At 36.2% G+C, this 22,868-nt stretch overlaps 2 protein-coding genes, 1 long non-coding RNA gene and 1 pseudogene across 4 annotated transcripts; all 4 read left to right on the top strand.

Annotated features, from left to right (window-relative positions):
- Positions 1-222: 222 nt before the first annotated feature.
- Positions 223-3,002, top strand: LOC106371694 (annotated as a pseudogene). The gene is made up of 6 exons (XR_007317225.1): positions 223-655; positions 1,561-1,632; positions 1,858-2,002; positions 2,169-2,240; positions 2,343-2,414; positions 2,583-3,002. The product of XR_007317225.1 is annotated as a leucine-rich repeat protein 1-like (transcript).
- A 1,092-nt stretch (positions 3,003-4,094) lies between these two features.
- On the top strand, positions 4,095-5,419 carry LOC125579227. Its single transcript, XR_007317224.1, has 3 exons — positions 4,095-4,559; positions 4,797-5,062; positions 5,143-5,419. It is a non-coding gene; the product is annotated as an uncharacterized LOC125579227 (long non-coding RNA).
- Positions 5,420-7,115: 1,696 nt separating this feature from the next.
- LOC106371691 (L-ascorbate oxidase) lies at positions 7,116-9,691 on the top strand. The gene is made up of 4 exons (XM_048743079.1): positions 7,116-7,445; positions 7,542-7,634; positions 7,713-8,111; positions 8,577-9,691. Exons 1-4 carry the CDS (start codon positions 7,188-7,190, stop codon positions 9,546-9,548), a joined length of 1,722 nt encoding a protein of 573 aa, XP_048599036.1. The 5' UTR covers positions 7,116-7,187; the 3' UTR covers positions 9,549-9,691.
- Positions 9,692-16,041: 6,350 nt separating this feature from the next.
- LOC106369763 (L-ascorbate oxidase-like) lies at positions 16,042-19,290 on the top strand. The gene is made up of 4 exons (XM_048742182.1): positions 16,042-16,377; positions 16,761-16,853; positions 16,929-17,324; positions 18,655-19,290. The coding sequence occupies exons 1-4, from the start codon at positions 16,111-16,113 to the stop codon at positions 19,288-19,290; spliced, it is 1,392 nt and encodes a 463-aa protein (XP_048598139.1). The 5' UTR covers positions 16,042-16,110.
- Positions 19,291-22,868: the final 3,578 nt, after the last annotated feature.

Below are 22,868 nucleotides of genomic sequence, written 5' to 3'. Positions count from 1 at the left end.
TATACTCTTCTTTATTTGTTTCACATTTTTTCAAATGAAGAATTGTTTCAGTGCGTTTATTTGATTATTATTTTTCCAACAGTATTCATTAAAATATAGATTTAAATATCGATGGTAAGACAGCATTGTGTTATTATCACAAATCACTACAAGACAGTGTTCAAATAAACAGCTTGATTAATAAAAAAAAAAGATTAAAGAAAATAAAGAAAGACAAGAATATTAAAAGTAAAGGAAACAAAAAAGACAGGAAGTAGAGAAGTCTTTCTTCTCTCCGTCGTTCCCAACACCAAATCGCATAATCAATCAATTTTCTTCAACTTCAACAAATAGAGAGAGAGAGCAAAAGGGAGAGGTGCGACGAAACCCTAATTTCTCCGATCATAAAAAAGAAACTAGCTTTACTCAATTCCCCTTTCCGATAAGCTCACATGGCGTTCCGAAACTGTCGGTGGGAGCTCCTCGCGGCTTCTCTAACCCTAACCTTAGCTCTGATTCACCTGGTGGAGGCGAACTCGGAAGGAGATGCTCTTTACGCGCTTCGCCGGAGCTTATCGGATCCAGACCATGTGCTACAGAGCTGGGATCCGACTCTTGTTAACCCTTGTACCTGGTTCCATGTCACCTGTAACCAAGACAACCGCGTCACTCGTGTGTAAGATCCTCTCTCTCCTCTCTCTCTCTCTCTCTTTAGTTCCTGTTCTGAGAAGTTGATTCGTCTGAGAATCTATGGTAGATTCCTGTTGATACAAAGTCTCTATTTTTAGGTTTTAGTTTCTAATTTTGGATTGCTTCTATAAAGCTTTCCTTTAGTCGAATCTGTTATGTTTTGTTGTATTTTGTCACTGGGGAAGATGTAAAGATAAAGCTTGACCATAATTGATTTGTTGTTACTTTGTTAGAGATTGTTAAATTGAGAAAGAGCAAACAATATTTCTTATGGGCAATTCTGTAAAACTAATAAGAAGATTTCATGAACATGTATGATAGAAAGTTGGGTTTGATTAGTTCACCAGGCTTGGCTTTTTGTTTGTTTTCTCTTTTTAACTATTGTCAAATCAAATGGGGGGGTGGGGAATTGTGGATTTAGTTGATTTGATGATGATTCAGCCTTCCTTTTGTCTTTGGAAACACTTCTTCTTCAAAATGGGGTGACTTTAAGGTTCATGATTTTGTCCTTTCCGAAGCTTCATATGCAGAGAGTACGATTTTTTTTTAAAGAAAAAAGGAAATTTTTCTAGCTCAGTATTCCATTATGAAAAGGGGGAAATCTAAAGCTCTCTCAGGTTTTGCACAGTGTATATCTCTCTCTCTAGTCATTGGATTCCTTAAAAGGCTCGAAAGAATCCCCAATAGTTGTTCCATCTATTAATTTTGCTTGTACTTCATGATTTTTTTCTGTGCTTTGTTACTTATTTATATTACTCTTTAGTACCTACTCTGTGAGTTTCTTACGCTTTTAGAATAATCTTGGATTCGTTGTAACTGATTACATCTCCTTATCTCTTAGCTCTTAAAAGTGTATCTCTGATTCAACGTTTTTTTTTTAATTTTTGGCAGGGATTTAGGCAATTCAAACCTTTCAGGACATCTTGCACCTGAGCTTGGGAAGCTCGAACATTTACAGTATTTGTATGTCATCACTCTTTTGGCTTTGCACTTTTCCATAAAAAATTTAACTTTTTTTTCCACTACCAGCTAGGATAAAATTAGATAGTGAAAATAAAGTTACGTACCATAAAGCGCAAGCTAAAGCACCCACTATGAGATTGATTTTTTTTTTTTTTGAAACTGTGAGATTGATTTTGTAACAATGTAAACTAACTTTATTACTTGTGTTATAATTGATCGACTCAGGGAGCTGTACAAAAAACAACATCGAAGGGACTATACCTTCTGAACTTGACAATCTGAAGAACCTCATCAGCTTGGATCTCTACAACAACAATCTTACTGGAAAAATCCCTTCTTCTTTGGGAAAATTGAAGTCTCTGGTCTTTTTGTAAGTTGTTCTAAGATCCTGAAACAGATACACTTTGGAAATTGCAAATTATAGGGCTGATTAAAGTAACTTGTTTTACACTCTATAATTCACAAAACTACTTGATTCTCTTCTTACGCTTTCTCTTCTTACCTCGCCTCTCTTAAGGAACTGTTTAATGTTGCAGACGGCTCAACGACAACAAATTGACTGGTCCAATCCCTAAAGAGCTCACCAAAATCGCAAGCCTTAAAGTTGTGTAAGTTCAGCTTTCTCATTTTGTGCTTGTTTTGCTAAACTCTCTGCTGCTGTCTCTCCAACCTACTGACTCATTCCTCTTGATTTGTCATCATTTCATCAGTGATGTATCAAACAATGATTTGTGTGGAACTATCCCAACGGAAGGACCCTTTGCACACATTCCTTTGCAGAAGTAAGTTACTTTTGTCTTGCACTTGCCCAAGAAGTTTCTTGATACTGTTTCCTCTTCCATTTTCCATCTTCTCACCCATATTACAAAGCTTCTTTGATATTCTATATAAACTGATAAAAGTTGCATATGAGCATTTTGATCCTAATAACTCAAAAACAATTGTTGCAGCTTTGAGAACAACTCGAGGTTGGAGGGACCGGAACTAATCGGTCTTGCAAGCTACGACACCAACTGCAACTGAACCAACTGGCAACACCTGAAAAACAAGAAATGAGGGGGTGACCTTGGAAGAACACTTCACCACTTTATCAAATATCACTTCTATTATGTAATAAGTATATATATGTCCTAGTTGAGAAAAAAAAAAAAGAGTTGGAATCAGTAATCATCTGTCTCAATTGAGACTGAGGTCTGTCTGTGTGTATTGTAAAATCTATATACATGCGCCTTTGGCGTAGTGTAATGTTCGTTGTGCGACACTGAGATGTAACATTTGTATTGGTAGCAAGTTCTTTATCTTGTCTGCATTAACACTTGCTTGTATGGATCTGTCGTGTTAAAACAAAAACTATGGGTTTGGGTGTTTTATTTTATTTAGCATTATACATTCAGTTCGATTCCACCACAATTGATGTTTGGTTTGTAACCACTCATGTCCAGTCGACTACGCGATTCGTCATCTAGGCCCATGCTAGTTTGCGGACAAATCATATAAATTGCAAAAATACAGAGTCCTTTATTAGTCACGTGGAGGTGGACACAATTTCAAAAATAAGAAGTAACAGAATGGAAAATGTGCGTTGTATACTTTATTGTGTCATTACTTTTCGCAAGTAGGGTTGTGTTCATGTTTAAAAAATAATAATTTGGGGTATTCCAAAGACCATGAATTGATACAAACTAATCTAAAATGTAACTTACGGATTGACCCTCTCCCTGAATATTCAAATGGGTTGTAGTCCTTTGGTTATATCTATGTAGCCACACAATGGAGTATAGTGGAATGTCTTTGAACCTAGGTTAGTTAACAACCCAAAGCTCCCATGCCACTAGACTACTATGCTTGGTTTTGTGTTCATATTCAAAATTATTATTTGTAACTGTAGTAAGTTGAGATGATTATTATTTGATCCGTATTGCATACTGGTTAATCTTCGTGGCTGCATTTTCGTACGTCAATGTAGGCTCTTGATGCTTACTAATTATCAATGGATTATTATAAAATCTATAAGTAACAAAAAGACAAGGAAGTAAAAGTTTTGTTATCAGAAAAATGAATTGAACTATGATAAAACAAATTTAAATTTAACTTGGAAACAAACACTTGGAACCACACTGCATTCAGGAATTGGCCGAGTCTCTTGAGGTGATCCTGAAGATCGATTATTGATTTGCATTTATTGAAGTATAAATTTTATCGACTTATTAAACCATTATAATTGTATACATCATACTTAAAGTTGCGATGTTGACTGAGCCTAACCAAATTGCATTAATAGTAAATACAACCTATATTTGGGGATTCTGTTTACACCACTCGATGAGTCATGTGGCTTATATAAAGAAGCACGTGCCCAATATCTCCAATAATTGGGTTTACTCACCAGCCATGCTTAGTTTTAGAGGCCAGTGACTTGTAAGCATATTTTTTTGTAGGGTAGTGAAGTGTACCGGCTAAGACCATCTTTATCGCTAGGTCCTAAGTGAGTTTTTAAACAAAATAGTCTATTTATTTAAATCAAAACAAGATAAAAATGGGCTTACCGATCCTTAACTAAGGTTTTCTGGAACCGGTTTTGAAGTGGGTTTTTCCACCACGTGTCAGCAAAAAAAGACACAAGACTTTTTTTTCTTTTTTCTTTTCTTTTCTCTTTTGTTTCCTCGTCTTCTCCGTCGAAACTTCTCAACTCTTCCCATACAGAAGACGAGGAAGTTGGCTGGAGCTAGCTCTTTCAAGACGTTGAAGGAGATCGAGATCTCGTGGATGTTTTGTTGTGGGGTTATGGTGAAGGTCGCGTAGTGGACGATGGCTTGGAGCTGGATCGGTGTCGCTGAGTAATCAGCCGCTGCGGCCACCGATCGGCTTTTGGCGCTTGCGATGGAGCAGATGAAAAAACGCGTCGTCGGCTTCACCAATTCTTAAAGGTAACATTTTAAACCGAAATATCTAAGAACTGATTCAGGTATTTGATTGGTTTAGGTGCATATGATATGTTTGGAAGTGTTCCTGTTAAAGTAAAATGTAGACATATATATATATATATATATATATATATATATATATATATATATATATATATATATATATATATATAACTTTACGTACTCATGGCTGAGAACCTTGAAGTTGCTAGAACATTCCGTATATGATTTTATATGCAGAGAAATTGAAGCTTAAAGCAGCAAGTGAATACAATTATTTGAACCAGAGCAACTGCTTAACAATTGATCGCATTGATGATTCTCAGAAATTTCACAAATTGATGGTAGAGATGGCTTTGTTATTGTAGGAAGCTTTCAACACTGTTCAGATTCCTCAAGAATATCAAGAACGTGCATTAGCACTGCTTGCAGCTGTATTATGGTAGGGAATGTATCTTTTGAAGTCATTGACAATGAAAACCATGTGGACGTGGTAGCAGATGAAGGTAGAATACATTGTCTTGTCCTCTATCATTTTGAATTACTGGACTAATGATGCTTATTATTTTCCTCTTGCTTATTGCAGCTGTCACTAACGTAGCTATGTTAATGGGATGCGACTGAAAAGAGCTTATGGTGGTTTTGTCTACATGCAAGCTCCAAGCTGGTAGAGATTGCATTGTTAAAAGACTGACACTGCCACAGGCGACTGATATGAGGGATTCCCTAGCAAAATCATCTATGCTAGCCTCTTCAACTGGCTTGTTGAGCAAATAAACACTTCACTAGCTGTGAGTTGTCCATCTTTCCATCTACCATCTGCGTTGACTTGCTTGTAAGTTGCTCCTTCTGATCACCACTTAACCTTGTTGGAAACAGCTGATTAGTCAGTCTTAATAGTTTTAGTAAAAGCTTTTTTGTTGAGATATCAACTTTCTTCGGGTTATTGATGTTTATTGTATTGTAGCAAGGTGAAGTTAATCACAAATAGATCGATATAATCAAATAGTATAATCAGTTGACCAAAACACTTCTCTTCATTCTTGAATCATTCCCCTTTAATGTGTTTTTCTTTCTCTAATTCTATTTTTAATTTTTTTAAGAAACCCTTTATTAAGAAACTCCCATTGGAGCAAGAAAATTAGGTGACTCTTAGCTAAATTCCTTAACTAAAATTTAATATTTAAATAGTCATTAAGAAACTTAATGGGTTTCTAGGGATAATCATGCTCTAAGAGTCTAGTTTGTTGCGTACTGATACGTAATTAGGCTGCATTTTCGTATCTCAAAGTAGGCAATTGATGCACATTATTTATCTATGAATTATTACAATCTACGAGTGAGAAAACATAGAATGTAAAACTTTTGTCATTTGAAAAATGAATTGAACTAGGATTGTTGTTAGAAACAAATTCAGATGTATACATTGTAAACAACATTTTGCACCACACTACATTCACGTCTTGATTGAGCGTGTTTTCTTGAGGTAATTGTAAGGTTTATTAGTGACTTGCATTATTAAACTACTACTAGTATTATTTTTGGCGACTTATTATAAACTACTGTATACGTCTTCTCATCATTCTTCAACTTGCGATATTTACTAAGCTTAAAACACATTTCATATGTGGTTAAAGACAATCTATTCTATCGAAAACTTGAAGAGTCTTGGCTTCTATAAAGAAATACGTGCTCCATATCTTCAATAATTTGGTTACTCACGGGTCATGTTCAACCTTTTGGTGGCCAATGATTTCCTATAAGCATGTTTAAAATGTTGTGTAATTGGAAACGAAATCACATTACATGATCAATTGTTATATTTTGTTTTGGAAGCAAACCGACGAACAAAATTGAATAAATGTTATATAGGGAGGGAAAATAGCTTATATCAAATAATGATGTGAATTACACATTGTTGCCTTGTTAGATGAGGGCATGTAACTCCATTATGCCGTTGCCTTTTACTGACCTCGACTGCAGCAGCTTATCTCTGTGACTAAGCAAATTATGTGATTATTTGTTGAAAGATAGTATTTGTAAATAAACAAAAACTTTGTTGTCAGTATATATTTAGAACTTCATATCCAATAATAGCTAAACTGAACTAAACAAATAATCACATAATTTTTCTCAAAAAAAAATCACATAATAGACTACATAATTACAGAATATACATTCTTTTGTGCATGACAGAAGGCCACATAGCTAATTTACGTGCTCTCATAATTCAACGTGAATAATTCTTAGTTCTATATTTCGAAATAATTCCAACCTTTAGATCTTCATTGTTGGAGACTACACGTTTCTTCCAAGTAAACAATGTGAACATGCCGAAACTAATTGTATAACTCCAGTGTCTTCCATTGCCAAACTGCCAAGATGCTAATGGTCCATTGATCTTGTCGTCTTTCTTTTTTCGTTTGTAATTATATCAAATTTTCAAATTCAATCAGTAACATCCACACAAAAAATAATGAATATATAATTATTTGGATTTTTTTCGTTTGATTATTGAAATTTAAATGAAAACAACCATTCCCTTTCTATATATACAACCAGGAACCCTCTTTCATAACAAAGCAACACAATATATTTTATATAATTATATCCAGCCACACCACCAATTCAATGTCGGTAGTTGTGTGGTGGCTAGTAACGGTGGTTATGGTGGCGGTTCACTCGGCCTCCGCCGGAGTTGTAGAATTAAACTGGGAGGTTGAGTATAAGCTCCGGTGGCCGGACTGTAAAGAAGGCATCGTTATTGCCATCAACGGCGAGTTCCCGGGGCCAACGATTGATGCTACCGCCGGAGACACATTCATCATCCACGTTACCAACAAACTCTCTACGGAAGGTGTTGTCATCCATTGGCACGGCATACGTCAGGTTGCTTAGTTTCTATAATTTATCAAAAGTTTATATATAAAGTTAGTATAATAAAAATAACTAGAACGGGACTAATGAAATGTGATTCTGGAATAGAATGGGACTCCATGGGCAGATGGAGCAGCGGGGGTAACTCAATGTCCCATTAATCCTGGCGAGACTTTCACTTACAATTTCATTGTTGATAAGGTAAAATAAAATACTTTTTTCTTCTTTTTGATAACTTTTACAAGAAGAGATATCGATAACGTTTTTGATATGGTACAGGCGGGAACACATTTCTACCACGGGCACTACGGGATGCAGAGATCGGCGGGACTGTACGGGATGATGATAGTGAGATCGCCCAAAGAGACACTACAGTACGATGGAGAGTTTAACCTGTTGCTCAGTGATTGGTGGCACCAAGGTAGTCACGCGCAAGAACTCTATCTTTCATCAAGGCCTATGCGTTGGATTGGGGAGCCTCAGAGTCTGTTGATCAACGGGAGAGGACAGTTCAATTGTTCACTAGCTGCGTATTTTAACGAGGGAGGATTGAAAGAGTGTAAGTTTAAAGATAATGATGACTGTGCACCTACAATTCTGAGGGTCGAGCCTTTGAAAGTTTATCGTCTTCGGATCGCTAGCACCACCGCTCTTGCTTCCCTCAACTTAGCCGTTGAAGTAAGTTACACTCTGACTAAACCTTTTTAAATTAGAAATACGTAGAACTTTGTAACATAATTTCTTTATAAACTGGAACCATTCAGGGACTTCTATGAAATAAACAATTTATTAAAATAATTAATAATTTTTAATAAAACTAAAATCATATAGTCTACTCATCGTATTAACTCAAAATTTTGGATTCAGTTCAATATTTTCTTTGGACCGGTTCTGGTGGGCTAGTCACCAAATTTTTTTGTAGATGTATTCATGTTTGTATCAAGAAGTATAATAACCAAACTGAAATATTAAATCATAAACTTAATTTTGGTTTGAATTTAACTTTCATAAACCATATGAATGTTATCATTATTTTTGATATATGTTGAGAAGTTTAAGTTCAATATATTTTTGCAAAATTTACTTTTGTACTTGAATACGTTATTTATTCATAGTTGTGAGGCTGATTGTGCACATGTGCAGGGACACAACCTAGAAGTCGTTGAAGCCGACGGCAACTACGTCGCTCCGTTCACCGTCAACGACATTGACATCTACTCCGGCGAGACCTATTCCGTTCTCCTCCGAACACATAATCCAACTCCTTCCAGAAAATACTGGATCTCCGTCGGCGTTCGTGGCCGTAAACCCAACACTACACAAGCCCTCACCCTGCTACACTACGCCGACGCTCCCGAATACGAACACCTACCTTATCCTCCCCCGGTGACTCCCAGGTGGGACGACTACGACCGGAGCAAAACCTTCTCGAAGAAAATCTTCGCCGCGAAAGGATACCCGCCGCCGCCGGAGAAGTCAGACGAACAGCTCTTCCTCCTCAACACACAGAACCTCATGGATAAGTACACAAAATGGGCGATCAACAACGTCTCGTTATCAGTTCCGGCGACGCCGTACATCGGAACGATCAGATACGGGCTCAAGACTTTGAACTACCAAAAACCTCCGGGGAAGAAGATCGTGGAGGACTACGACATAACCAAACCTCCGGTGAATCCAAACACGACGAAAGGTAGCGGAATCTATAACTTCCAGCTCGGCCGCGTCGTGGACGTGATTCTCCAGAACTCGAACGTTTTGAACGGTAGAGGCAGCGAGATACATCCGTGGCATCTCCACGGTCATGATTTTTGGGTTTTGGGTTACGGCGAAGGGAAGTTTCGGTTAGGAGTCGACGAGAAGACGTATAATTTGAATAACCCGCCGTTACGGAATACGGTGGCGTTGTATCCGTACGGATGGACGGCGTTGAGATTTGTAACGGACAATCCTGGGGTTTGGTTTTTTCATTGTCACATTGAACCGCATTTGCATATGGGTATGGGTGTGGTTTTCGCCGAGGGAGTAGACCAGATCGCTAAGATGGATATACCGAACGCGGTGCTCGGTTGTGGTTTAACCAGAGAATTTCTCATGAACCGGGGACGCCATTGAGAACCGGAGCTATAACCGGTGTTTTCCTGTTACTAGTATTAGTGGTTATTATTTGTGTGCGCTTTTAGTATTTTTTCAACCTTTCTTTGTTGTTATTTGTTAGCTCAAAACTAAAAATGTTAAACAACAAACACCAATTTCTAGAGCAGCGCCTTCGTAACTAACTCCGTTGACCGACGCGTGGTGGCTCCGTAAGTGCCCCCCTTTTTGATTATCTGTAACTTGTACTGTGTGATATTTCTTTTTAAGTTTCGATGGGATGAGGGGCTTTGACACTCTAGCTGGTTCATGAGAGTGTGTTAGGTTTTAGCCATATCTCGACTGGTTTGTTTCCTGAGTATTCTGAAGCCGCTCGCGTCTATTAGATTGTTACTCGGTTGTGGCAGTGTACAGCGATGGATGCTCATAAGTGGATCCAATTCTAGATTTGGTGGTTCAATAGCTCGTATGGCTGGTCCTAGTTTTGGGTTTTGAGGTGACGGCTAGTTGAAGTTCTGGTGGTGGAGAAGCTCTACGGTTGCAAATTGTTTGTGTCTACTTTGCTCTTCAGCTTCAGGCTTTCGTTTCAGCTAGGTTTGTGTTAAAGCCTTCCCTTGCTTTGGTATGTGTTAGTCAAGATGGTGGTGCTTTGTGTTGGTATTGCTGGTAACTGCAAACTGTGTTTGACGTGTTTGATTGATGGGTCTCTATACGGTTTAATGCTCTATTGAGTTGCTTCAGTGTGCTAGCTTTGGTACTTATGTGGATCATATGCTTTGGTGGCTGCTGGTGTCAGATCTTATCTGGTTTCTGGTTTGCGGTAGAAGTACTTAGCCGGTTCAGATGTGGGGTCTTTATTTATTCGGGTTTGGGCAGACAGCCTTTCAAGTGTGGTGTCAGAGGTCTTATGGCTCTACCCTCTAGTCACACTCCATTATCTTCGGTATCTGGATGATTTTTAGGAATATCGTAGGCTTTTCTCGGGTTTAAGGTTCCAAGGAGTGGTTGATGTATTGGTGTTATCAGGTTTTCATCCAGTCTCTGTTGAAGATCTATTTGAGCTTTCTTGTGCTATGATGTGGTTGGACTGATGTAAGTGTACCAGCTTTTAGCTGCATGAACTTTGAGAATCCCACACCTTTGTGTTTTGGCTCTTTGGATAGAAGTCTCTTTCAGGACCTCTACAATGTTCTTTGAAGGCTCTTCGTCATGATTCTATCCTTGTTTTAGAGATCGAAGTGCTCTATTCTCTCGATGCAATCATAGGGCCACTTTATATCTTATGTCTCGGCTGTGAGCTTATGTTTTAGCATTCCTTTTCATCCTTCTGTCTTAACTTTAGTTTAGTTATATATCATGGCTCTGGAATGATTTTGATCTTTGCCGGCTTCTCGCTCTGGAAAGAATGTGTTTCTTGTTGGCTTATGGATGTATGAATGCATTTCACATGTGTTAATATATTCTTTTGATGACAAAAAAAAATTAAAAATATTTTTTTTCATGATAAAATTTATTATTATTTTTGTTTCGAGCAGTAACGGCCCAGAGTTTTGTTGTGCCGGTTGCACAAAAAACATTTTGGGCCACTATATATGAAAATAGAAAATGTCCAACATGGACATCGACTCATGACCTCTTATGATAAGAAAGTTTGCTCATACTGTTGGACTAAGTGTAACTTGCATTACAAAAATTGGCCGAAATCATCTATAAACTTTTAATGGCCGGAGCACATGCTTCATTCGCTTCTTCCCTGGGCCGGCACTGGTTTCGAGTTAATCGATGGAATTTATTTAACAAAGAAATCAGTCGGGAAGAGACCGATTCATAAGATTGAAAAAAATCTTTGTAATATGTGTTTGATTTGAATGAGATCTTTGTGTTTCTTGATGAGGTTGTTTATCTGCTAAATACAATCAGAAATCACACTTTATTCTTCCTAAATGATATCGTGCATGCAAACTTTTTCTAGCTAACTAAGATTATTATAGGTAGTCAAAAATATATTAATATACGAACGAAGTAAAATGAACATTATCAGAGATACAAAAACTATTAAGCATAAGTGTTTACACCATCAATCTTCAAGTTGCCATGTTTTAAGCTCAAAACACATTACATTTGTAAATGACAACCTATTTTAGGGTTACTGTAACAAAAACTTAAAGAGTGCCAGGCTTCTAAAATGAAACAAATGCTCAATATGACAATATCTCCATTAATTGGTTACTCAAGTCACGATAATTTCTTGCTGCCCAATAATTTCTAGCAATAAGCATGTATTAAGCATTGTGTAATTGGAAACAATAAATGATCAATCGTTCTATTTTCTTTCTCTCTTGCTTGATAGAGTATACCCTTTAAGTTGTGTGCAACTTTCCATAAGCATGTATCATGCTTGATCGTAATCATTGTCTTTTGTAGAATGAAATGGAATGGAATGGAACGTAATGAAATGAAAAAGATATCCTTATGCATTCTCTTTAATAGTTTGATGTATCCACATGTGTACTAGCTCTGAAATTAACCACACAGTTTGCATGCATAAAGCATGATTAACCCGGACTCTTAATTTGGGTTTTTAACTCATGATTTGACACTTTTTTAAAACACTTTTCGGCTAAGAACCGGCTCTTATATATCTTATTTAAGAGACGGTTTTTAACTTTCCTTAGTTAAAAGCTAATAAACAGTTCTTAGCCGAAGCTAAGAACTCCACCATAAGAACTCGGGTTAATCATAGTCTTAGTAGATTCATAGTAAACTAGGGTTTGCCCATTGACAAGCTGCAAAAAGGATTTTGAAATATTTAAAGGAAACAAAAAAAAAGTACATGTTGACATATCAAGACCAACACATCAACAAATGGTTGAACTTTCAGACTCAGATTTTGGTGGATGTAAGTAATTTAGACACTATACTCTCGGCTATGTGTATCTCCCTGGTGGAATTGTCATTTCATGTAAAAGCTAGAAATCAAAGTTGATTTAAACATCTATTATGGAAGCTGAGTATGTTGCATGTTATGTGGCTTCTATTCAAGAAACATGGTTGTGGTATTTCGTGTCAAAGTTTGGGGTTTTGAGTTATGTTGACAAGCCTCTTATTCTTTAGTGTAACAAGCAAGCTGCAATTTTTTTCTTTAAACATGATAGGAAATCAAAAGTAGCTAAACATATGGATTTCAAACATTTATCACTGAAGCAAAGTGTCAAAAAAGAAAAAAATTGTCATTGAACATATAGACACTTAACTTATGGTTGCAAACATATTTACAAAAGTTTTATCTCCAAAGACTTTCATGAAGCATGTTGAAAGAATGGGTCTTGAAGATAGCACTTTATTGTGTTGTTTGTTTGTGATTAGTTTATATATGGCAATTATTTAGGATTTTGAGTGACTTTTACATATTTTATACATATTGTTTTCAATGGGCACACATTATTGTTTGTTGGATTTATGATAACAAAATATGTCTTTATTTAAAGACATTAAGTGGACCACTACAATACTCATGCTTATGTTTATGATCTAATTATGAAGGTGATCAATGTGGTAGTATATGGAAGAGATCATGTTGCAGAATGATATGTGACCGTTGTGACTCTCGTTGATTACTGGATTAGTCAAGACAATTATGATGACTAATTTAAAAATAAAAGGATAGCATATTATGTTGACCTTATGATTCAAGAAAAAAACTAATAGTGGATCTTACTAGACTAAGTAGAAGGCTGTAAGGAATATTTTATTTCCACTATTATTTGGTATTATATAGATATCTAATTTATATTGGAATATTGATGTTCTTTAATATATTTGGTGACCAATTAAATTAAAAATAAAGGAGTAATTCTTAATATATTTCTATTTCAACGGACGATTGAGATTAATTAAAAAAAAACTCTTAACGAGGAATTAAGTTTTTTCTCCACCTATAAATAAATATCTGTAGACCATTCATAAAAATATACGAAAGCAACACATAACATTTATAGATAAGGAAAGAAAAACCTAAAAGTTCATACTCCGAAATTAAGTTATTTTGTCTTTCAATCAAGATATAATCCATTGAAAAAAATATCTTATGCACAATGAATGTAGATAAATCTATAAACTTTCATATGATTTTTTTTTTTAACATTGAATTGTATTATTAAGCATTCTAGGCAAAGAGTTCTAAACGATGAGAATTAGTAAAACAAAAGTAGAAAAATGATACACTAGTAGGGATCCGAAGTAAACTAACACACATCTATTTTGCGTATGGATGACTAAATATTTTTCATATAAGAACTCGTATCTACTTCATGAAGAGTTGAACCTCAAAGAAGATAATCTTGATATTAATCTAAAACATCATGCTTCAGACTGAATTGAGAATGATTTCATTATCTTTTTAATATTTCAGTATGAGTCACCAAGACAGGACAACTCTTTATATTGCTCTATTGATAATAACCATGGGCGGATCTAGAATTTAATATAAGACACAATATATAAAATTATTTAATATGATTTAATAATTAAATTGTATTATATTACTAATAAATTATTTAATAAATTAAATTATATATTTTAATAAATTACATCATATTATATTTTAAATGAATCAAATAAAAAATAAGTAATTTTATAGTGTTAAATATTCATTTAAGTAATATTGTTAAATTATATATTACACATAATAGTTTGACTATAAAATCTTAATTCATTTTAGTTTTTCTTTTAATCTAAATTTTTTTAAAAAACTTAATGAAACTAATTGTTAGAGTAAAATTCATGTAAATATTGTTTATTATATATTTATGTTTGGACAAAATAAATTATATATTTTGGAAGAAAATGATAGTAGACAAAAGAAAACAATTGGGTATTACATCTCTCCATTACAAGGCCGATCATAAGTTTGCATGACTAATGCAAAGATGGTTTGAGGTTTCAACATGATGTTTTTTATTTCCACACTTGGTTCATGCACAGATTAGTTTCTCTATTCTTAATGTAAATGCCTATTTTTTTAGTGATGATCAATAGATTTCACATTTCATCAAAAAACAAATTGTAGTAATAAAGAATAAGTTTTAGGTAGCAAAAACAAAACAAAAAGAAAGAAAATATATTTATGAACAGATGATTCAAAGTGTTTAAAGAAAATGAAGGAACAAAGGATAGTTAGTGGGCTCGAACGTGATTAGGTGTGGAGCACAAGGGCATGTTTTAGCCGAATGAGCTAAACAATTTCATCTCAGTAAGCATTAGCTTACTGGTTTTATATCAATGAGTGGCACGTGCCACACCCTCTCAGTATGTGTGTTTGCCCTAATAATAACAAAGTTAAAGAGATTATTGTTCCATAAAATTTCATGTTAATGTCTTTTCGAAATAGCCATAGTTTGTAGTAAGAACTCCACTACCATCAAATAAAGAACCATCAACGATTGAAGTTGGTAAGAACTGTCACCACTATTAGAGTTGATTTGTCAATTACCTTTCTTAAACGGTTCAATTGAACCGAATATTTTTTTTCTCTTACCAAATCCATTAGAAAAAACATATAAAACAACAATAAAAAGCTTTGCAATATTTAAAATAAATTGGCAATCTAACAAACCAAATGACAGAAAGTAAGCAAATCAAAAAAAAAAAAACAAAACGAATCAAACAAGAGCTATACCAGCCTCTGGCCATCAACTTGAAAGTATAAAAAATCTCTTTCTTTCTCTCTTCATCATATGATTTATTATATTTATTAATATATTTTGCATATCTAATGTACATGTGTACGTATGCTATTAAAAATCATAAAAAACATTACATAAACGATATTACAACCAATAACTATATCTACTTTATGATAATTTACGTCTAATTGCATCATCTTAAACCGCTCTATGAAATTCTTTGATGGCGGTATTCATTACTTCATGCCTGAAAATCTTTAGTTGCATAAATGTGTGCCAGTATTTATACGTGAATAATTATTTTTTCTGAATAGTATAAATCCTTTAGACCTTCGTTGTTTGAACTTTGACTACACGTTTCTTCCAAGGAAACAATGTCAAAATGATATAAGTTGTAACCAATTGCATAGTCTTCCAAATTTCCAATACCAAACTGCTAAAATTACTAATATGGTCACATTGATCTTGTCGTCTTTCTTTTTCATTTGTTAATATGTCAAAATTTTCAAACTCAGTCAGAAACAGTCACACAAGAAAAAGATTGCCCTTTAAAACACAAAGGAAAAAGACAAAATAATTATAGAAAATTATTTGGATTTTTCGGTTAATTTTTATTTAAAAACAAGAAATTAAAAGCGAAGCAACAAATTCTTTATGATCAATCTTTCTTTTTTCATTATTATGTACCTTCATCTATTACTTTGGAGCTCCATAATGATTATGTAAACTCTTAAAGATCAATAAGAAAAAAGTTACAAAAAAAAAACAAGAAATTAAAAGCAGCCATTCCCTTTCTATATATACTACAACTACGAAAGATGTCATAAAAAGCAAGACAGTCTATTTAATATAACCCACACAATATATCCAGCTTACATAACCAAATAATAATAATTTCAATGTCGGTAATTGTGTGGTGGCTAGTAACGGCGGTTATGGTGGCGGCTCACTCGGCCTCTGCCGGATCCGCCGGAGTTGTAGAATCGTACTGGGAGGTCGAGAATCAATTCCGGTCTCCGGATTGTACAGAAGGCGTCGTTATTGCCATCAACGGTACGTTTCCAGGGCCAACGATTTATGCTAACGCCGGAGACACAGTCATCATTCACGTCAAAAATAAACTCTCCACCGAAAATGTTGTCATCCATTGGCACGGCATACGTCAAGTTGCCTATATAATTACCATTCCGTATGTCATATAATATAAGATATGTTGTCTAAAATCACAAAAAGTAATAATTTTTAAAAAAATATAGATCTAATATAAATTAAAAATTAACTATTCGTATTAAATAACGATACAAATATATTTGGTTAAAAAACTCAATAAATCTAAAGTTAATATATAAATGTCAAAACATATATATGTGTACTTTTGAAACACCAAAATTTTTCTAAAACATTATATATTATTACGGAAGGGAGAGAATATATTTTTATAAAAAGTTATACTAGAATGGAGATTAGTTGTATTATATACATAAATCTTAGTATAATCAAATTGTCAAAAAAAGGGACATAACAACAATGAATTATGATTATGGAATAGAATGGCACTCCATGGTCAGATGGAGCAGCGGGGGTGACGCAATGTCCCATTAATCCTGGAGAGACTTTCACTTATAAATTCACTGTTGATAAGGTAAATAAAAGACATTTATTTCTCTTAAATAACTTTTACAAAAAGAGATATCGATAACGTTTTGTAATGGTGCAGGCAGGAACACATTTCTACCACGGACACTACGGGATGCAGAGATCGGCTGGACTGTACGGGATGATGGTAGTGAGATCGCCCAAAGAGACTTTGCATTACGATGAGTTTAATCTGTTGCTCAGTGATTGGTGGCATCTAAGTAGTACCTTGCAAGAACTCTCTCTTTCTTCGAAGCCTATGCGTTGGATTGGGGAGCCTCAGAGTCTGTTGATCAACGGAAGAGGACAGTTCGATTGCTCACAAGCGGGGTATTTTAACGAGGGAGGCTTGAAAGAGTGTAATTTTACAAAAGATGATCCTTGCGCACCTACAACTCTAAGGGTCGAGCCTAATAAAGTATATCGCCTTCGGATCGCTAGCACCACTTCTCTTGCTTCCCTCAACTTAGCCGTTGAAGTAAGTTATTTTCTAACTAATTTATTTAGACATTTTTAAAATATAAATACTTCTAACAAATTTTGTAGCATACATGTTTATAAAACGAACTAATTAGCATGTTTGTTCATTTGGATTAAAGGCAGTTCGAATATCCAAACAAATATTATATTAATTTTTATCAATAAAAATTTAAATAAATTAAAAACTGGTTATATTTTTAGTTTTAAAAATGAGATATGTATAGCCTTTTCAGTATTTTGAATATTTTTGTTTATACTGGTTAGATATTATTTTAGAAACGCCTAAACAAAATTGTTTTATAAAATTCTATAGGAGTGGACAAATAAACCAAATCTGAAAACTCGAAATGAACCTGGCTTTGATAAAAAAGAGTCTGAATCGAACCGAGTCTAACAAAAATACTGAATAAAACTTGTTTTATGGTATTTCAGGTTATGGAATTTATCCAAACTGAACTCGACCTTGAATGGTCATCCGAAAAAAAAAAACAAAAATTTCAAAGTTCCAAAAAATATTCATACTAAAACTGAACGCAATTTCAAATAAGTACCCAAAATATTCTAAGATTTAATTGAGTACCTAAAATAAGTATTCATTACATGAATAATTAATTCAAATACTTAGTTTAATATATTTTGGTATTTGGTGCTTTTTCTTCTTCTATAAAGTCGAGTTTATCGGGTTTGATGTATTTTTCACTTCGGTTTATTTGATATGATGTGTTTGCACATAATTTTTAAGTTTTGTCTCTAATTTTATTGTCTTTACTCTCTAATTTTACTTGTCAAAAATTATATTAGAACCAAAAATAATCGTGACAAGAGCATTTTTTCATTTCCAATTTTTGATTTTAGGTCTTTGTTTCTCATGATCTGTATTTGACTTTCGGGTTTAATTAAGTATAAAACAATATTTTGGAACCAAAAACTCGATTAAGATCTGAAGTCCAAAATTATATTGGGTTCAACTGATTTTTAAAAATGTTATTAAACCCAACTAAATCCGAACCAAACTTTTATAATATCCAAATAGGGATTAAATTCATAAACTCGAAAATCCGATTGAACCCGACAAATGCCAAGAACTTTTGCTCTGCAAATCATTTAAAAAAATATATGTTAAAACTAAGTAAGAGTTTCTATCAATGATATAAAATTATGTAGAATAAAGCATTTCACTTTTATAAACTATTTTTCATGCCATTTTGTATCATTTAGTATGAAGATTTGCCTTTGTAGTTAAATAATTATTTAAATTTGTGTGCAATATTTATCGATTTATACATGTATTAGAGATCACACGTGTGACATCAAATGTTCCCATGCAGGGACACCAACTAGAGGTCGTCGAAGCCGACGGCAACTACGTCGCTCCGTTCACCGTCGGCGACATTGATATCTATTCCGGCGAAACCTATTCCGTTCTTCTCCGAACACATAATCCATCTCCTCCAAGAAAGTACTGGATCTCAGTCGGCGTTCGTGGCCGGAAACCCAACACTCCTCAAGCACTCACCGTGTTGCACTACGCCGGTGCTTCCGAATCCGAACGCTTACCTTTTCCGCCGCGGGAGACTCCCAGGTGGGACGACTTCAACCGGAGCAAAGACTTCTCCAAGAAAATCTTCGCCGCAAAAGGATATCCACCGCCACCTGAGAAATCAAACGCGCAGCTCTTCCTCCTCAACACTCAGAATCTCATGGAAGGCTACACAAAGTGGGCTATCAACAACCTCTCCTTATCCGTCCCGGCGACGCCGTACATCGGATCCATCAGATACGGGCTACCGTTGGAGTATTTAAAATTTCCGGGCCCAGAGATCATAGAGAACTACGATATCAATCATCCTCCGGTGAATCCCAACACAACCGTGAGTAGCGGTATCTACAATCTCACGATGGGGATGGTCGTGGACGTGATCCTCCAGAACTCGAACGTTTTAAAGGGTGAAATGATAGAATAAGGAAACCAGATTACACAGATCAAGCAAATCACCTAAATCATTGTCCATTAACTTCCGCATCTTCTCTGTATATTGTAGATTAACTTCTGTATATTCTCCCTTGTACATCACGTTCATTCTCTGTATATAAACAGAGCTTGTATCATCAATAAGAATCATCCTTTCATACCAATTCAATATGGTATCAGAGCTCTAGGCTCAACGCCTTCCAAAACTATCTTTCTCTTTCTTTATTCTTTTTCTTCCTCTGCAATTCTTCATCTCTCGTCTCTGATTTTCCTCTTTTCTGGGTTTATAATCATGTCTGAATCAACTGCAGAGAGAACATCTGTGTTCAATACTCAAGATCCACAGAGCACACTCCTCTCCGTTAACATGTCGAGCGTTACTAAACTCACGAATCTCAATTACTTGATGTGGAGTCGACAGGTCCGTGCTTTGCTTGAAGGCCATGAACTCCAACACTTCATCGAGGAGACAAACGTAGCACCACCGATGACAGTCATGATTGATGGAGTCTCTTCTCCGAATCCTGCGTATGCTCCATGGCGACGTCAGGATCGTCTTCTCTACAGCTCAATGATTGGATCTATCTCTCTCCCGATTCAGTCAGTGGTCTCCAGCGCTAATACGACCAAAGAAGTCTGGTCCACTCTCGCCACAACCTTCGGTAATGCATCTCGTGGCCATATCAGACAGTTGAAACTTCAAATTGAACGATGTACCAAGGGAACACAAACCATCAGCGATTATCTCCGACAAATCAAATCTAAAGCTGATGATCTTGCACTTCTGGGAAAACCTATGGATCATGAAGATCTCACTGAACGGATCCTTGCAGGTCTTAGTGAAGACTACAAGCCCGAGATCGACGCTATTCACGGGAGAGACACTCCTATCCCATACACTGAGTTGTATGAACGTTTGGTTAACAGAGAAGCAATGATCCTCTGCACTGATACTGCTGCTGCAACTCCAATTGTGGCCAATGCTACTGACGCTCGCCCTCGACATCAGAATCGCAATAACAACTTTACTTCACACCGCTCCAACAACAACACTTCGTCTCAGACACGTCAATATGGTAACAACAACACAAATCAAGCTCGTTTTTCTAAACCATATCTCGGCAAGTGTCAAGCATGTGGAGTCCAAGGACATAGTGCCAGATTTTGTCCTGAGTTTCGTATGGTCAGAGGCACTGCTTCACCCACATCGTGGTCACACCAACCACAACCACAAATGCAAACTTCTCAGGCTTGGCAACAACCCACGCACTTTCAATCATGGAGACCTCGTGCCAATGCTGCAATGATGTCTGATTCATCAACATGGCTTCTAGACTCAGGTGCTTCTCACCATATGACGTCTGATCTGGGAAACCTCGCTGCTCATAATCCGTATGCTGGTAGTGATGATGTGCTCCTTGGTGATGGCTCGGCCTTACCAATTACGCACTCTGGTTCTTTTTCTGTTCCTTCTTCAACGAAACCTTTTTTCTTTAATAATGTTTTATGTGTTCCTTCTCTTGATAAGAATTTAATCTCTGTTTTTCAATTGTGTAAGACTAATGGTGTTGCGGTTACCTTTACACCGACATACTTTCAGGTCAGGGATTTGGAAACGGGGGCTCTTCGTTTGGAGGGCACACCTAAAGCCGGCACGTATGAATGGCCTAAGTCGCAGTCTTCTACACCTCCATCTCTTGCTTTTGCTTCCACAGTAAAAGCTACCTTAACAGATTGGCATTCTCGTTTAGGCCATCCGGCATCATCTATCTTATCTAAAATCATTTCTCAGTTTAGTTTACCTGTTTCTTCGAATGCTTTAATGGCTCAGCCTTGCTATGCTTGCTCTAATAATAAAATGCATAAGTTACCTTTCACAACTTCATCTTTAAAATCATCGCAACCACTAGAATTTGTTTTCTCTGATGTGTGGACTTCACCGATTATTTCAGTAGATAGTTTTAAATATTATGTAATTTTTGTTGATCACTTTACTCGATACACTTGGTTGTATCCATTAAAGCAGAAATCACAGGTTTCTGAAGTGTTTACAAGGTTTAAAAGCTTGGTTGAAAATCGATTTCAATGCAAGCTAAGAACCTTATATACCGACAATGGGGGTGAATACATTGGTCTAAAGACGTTCCTCTCTAGTCATGGTATATCTCATATGACCAGTCCACCGCATACACCCGAGCATAATGGCATTGCTGAGAGACGTCATCGACATATTGTCGAGACTGGTCTAGCACTTTTGTCTCATGCTTCAATGCCACGGTCATATTGGACCTATGCCTTTGGTGTGGCTGTGTATCTAATAAATAGAATGCCAACACCTAATCTGAATTTTAATAACCCTTTTCAAAGTCTCTATGGTTATCCTCCGAATTTTGAAAAATTAAGAGTCTATGGGTGCCTTTGTTTTCCTTGGTTAAAGCCTTACAACTCACATAAACTAGAAGCTCGATCCACACCTTGTGTGTTTCTAGGTTATTCTCCTTCGCAGAGTGCGTATTTCTGTTTAGATAGAAGTACTAACAGAGTTTATACCTCACGGCATGTCATGTTTCATGAGAATGTATTTCCTTTTGCTATTTCATCACCAATTACAGTGCAGGATGATACTCTTGGCGTGGATCATGGCACCTCCTCTTCTTCTCCCTTAGTTACTCTTATTCCGCAGATAAATGGTCATCACTCTCCGAAGATCACTCCTGCACCAGTGGCACTATCACAACCTCCAGAACAGACCTCCTCTGCTTCTGAGAACCCATCGTCATCAACAATACCTCCGGTTGCAGATCTTCAACCACAGCCATCAACTAATGACGTAACTTCTACTCCAACACAGCCGGAAGTTACAGAAACAGTAACAGTAACAGAACAACCTCCTCCACCACCAGCTCAGCCAGTTCGCACCAGCAATCGCATCAAGAAACCTGTCCAGAAGCTCAATCTCCACACAAAGATTTCACCAGCCTCAGAAACAATTCCTAGAACAGTGGCAGAGGCTTTAAAAAGCGAAAAGTGGCGTAAAGCCATGCTTGAAGAAATAAATTCTCATATTCGAAATCATACATGGGATTTAACTAACTCTGTTGCTGCTGCTAATGTTGTAGGATGTCGATGGGTGTTCACAATCAAGCGACGACCTGATGGCACAGTAGAGAGATACAAGGCCCGACTCGTAGCAAAAGGATACACCCAAAGGCCCGGCATTGATTATCAAGACACGTTCAGCCCGGTTGTGAAACCAGCTACTATTCGCATAGTCCTCAGCACCGCTGTTACTCGTCAATGGCCTCTGCGTCAACTTGACGTTAACAACGCATTCTTACAAGGCAATCTCGATGAGGAGGTATATATGATGCAACCACAAGGATTTCAAGACAAAGACAATCCTGGAGCAGTTTGCAGACTTCGTAAAGCTATTTATGGCCTTAAACAAGCGCCACGGGCATGGTATAATGAGTTACGGAGCTTCCTGTTACAATCCGGTTTCAAAAACTCTGTCGCTGATGCCTCTCTTTTCATCTATAACCGGGATGGAATTCTGCTCTATATGCTCGT

This window comes from Brassica napus, chromosome A10 (genome assembly GCF_020379485.1).
Source record: "Brassica napus cultivar Da-Ae chromosome A10, Da-Ae, whole genome shotgun sequence".
Classification (NCBI taxonomy): Eukaryota; Viridiplantae; Streptophyta; class Magnoliopsida; order Brassicales; family Brassicaceae; genus Brassica; species Brassica napus.
The sequence above is the reverse complement of the archived record's forward strand: the minus strand, read 5'-3'. Positions and strand labels throughout refer to the sequence as shown.

Excerpts from the sequence above, each read along its gene's own strand:
- LOC106371691 (XM_048743079.1), top strand. The coding sequence starts at position 7,188 with ATGTCGGTAGTTGTGTGGTGGCTAGTAACGGTGGTTATGGTGGCGGTT. Across the intron at positions 7,635-7,712 it reads ACAATTTCATTGTTGATAAG|GCGGGAACACATTTCTACCA; the intron begins GTAAAATAAAAT and ends GATATGGTACAG. Across the intron at positions 8,112-8,576 it reads CCCTCAACTTAGCCGTTGAA|GGACACAACCTAGAAGTCGT; the intron begins GTAAGTTACACT and ends GCACATGTGCAG.
- LOC106369763 (XM_048742182.1), top strand. The coding sequence starts at position 16,111 with ATGTCGGTAATTGTGTGGTGGCTAGTAACGGCGGTTATGGTGGCGGCT. Across the intron at positions 16,854-16,928 it reads ATAAATTCACTGTTGATAAG|GCAGGAACACATTTCTACCA; the intron begins GTAAATAAAAGA and ends GTAATGGTGCAG. Across the intron at positions 17,325-18,654 it reads CCCTCAACTTAGCCGTTGAA|GGACACCAACTAGAGGTCGT; the intron begins GTAAGTTATTTT and ends GTTCCCATGCAG.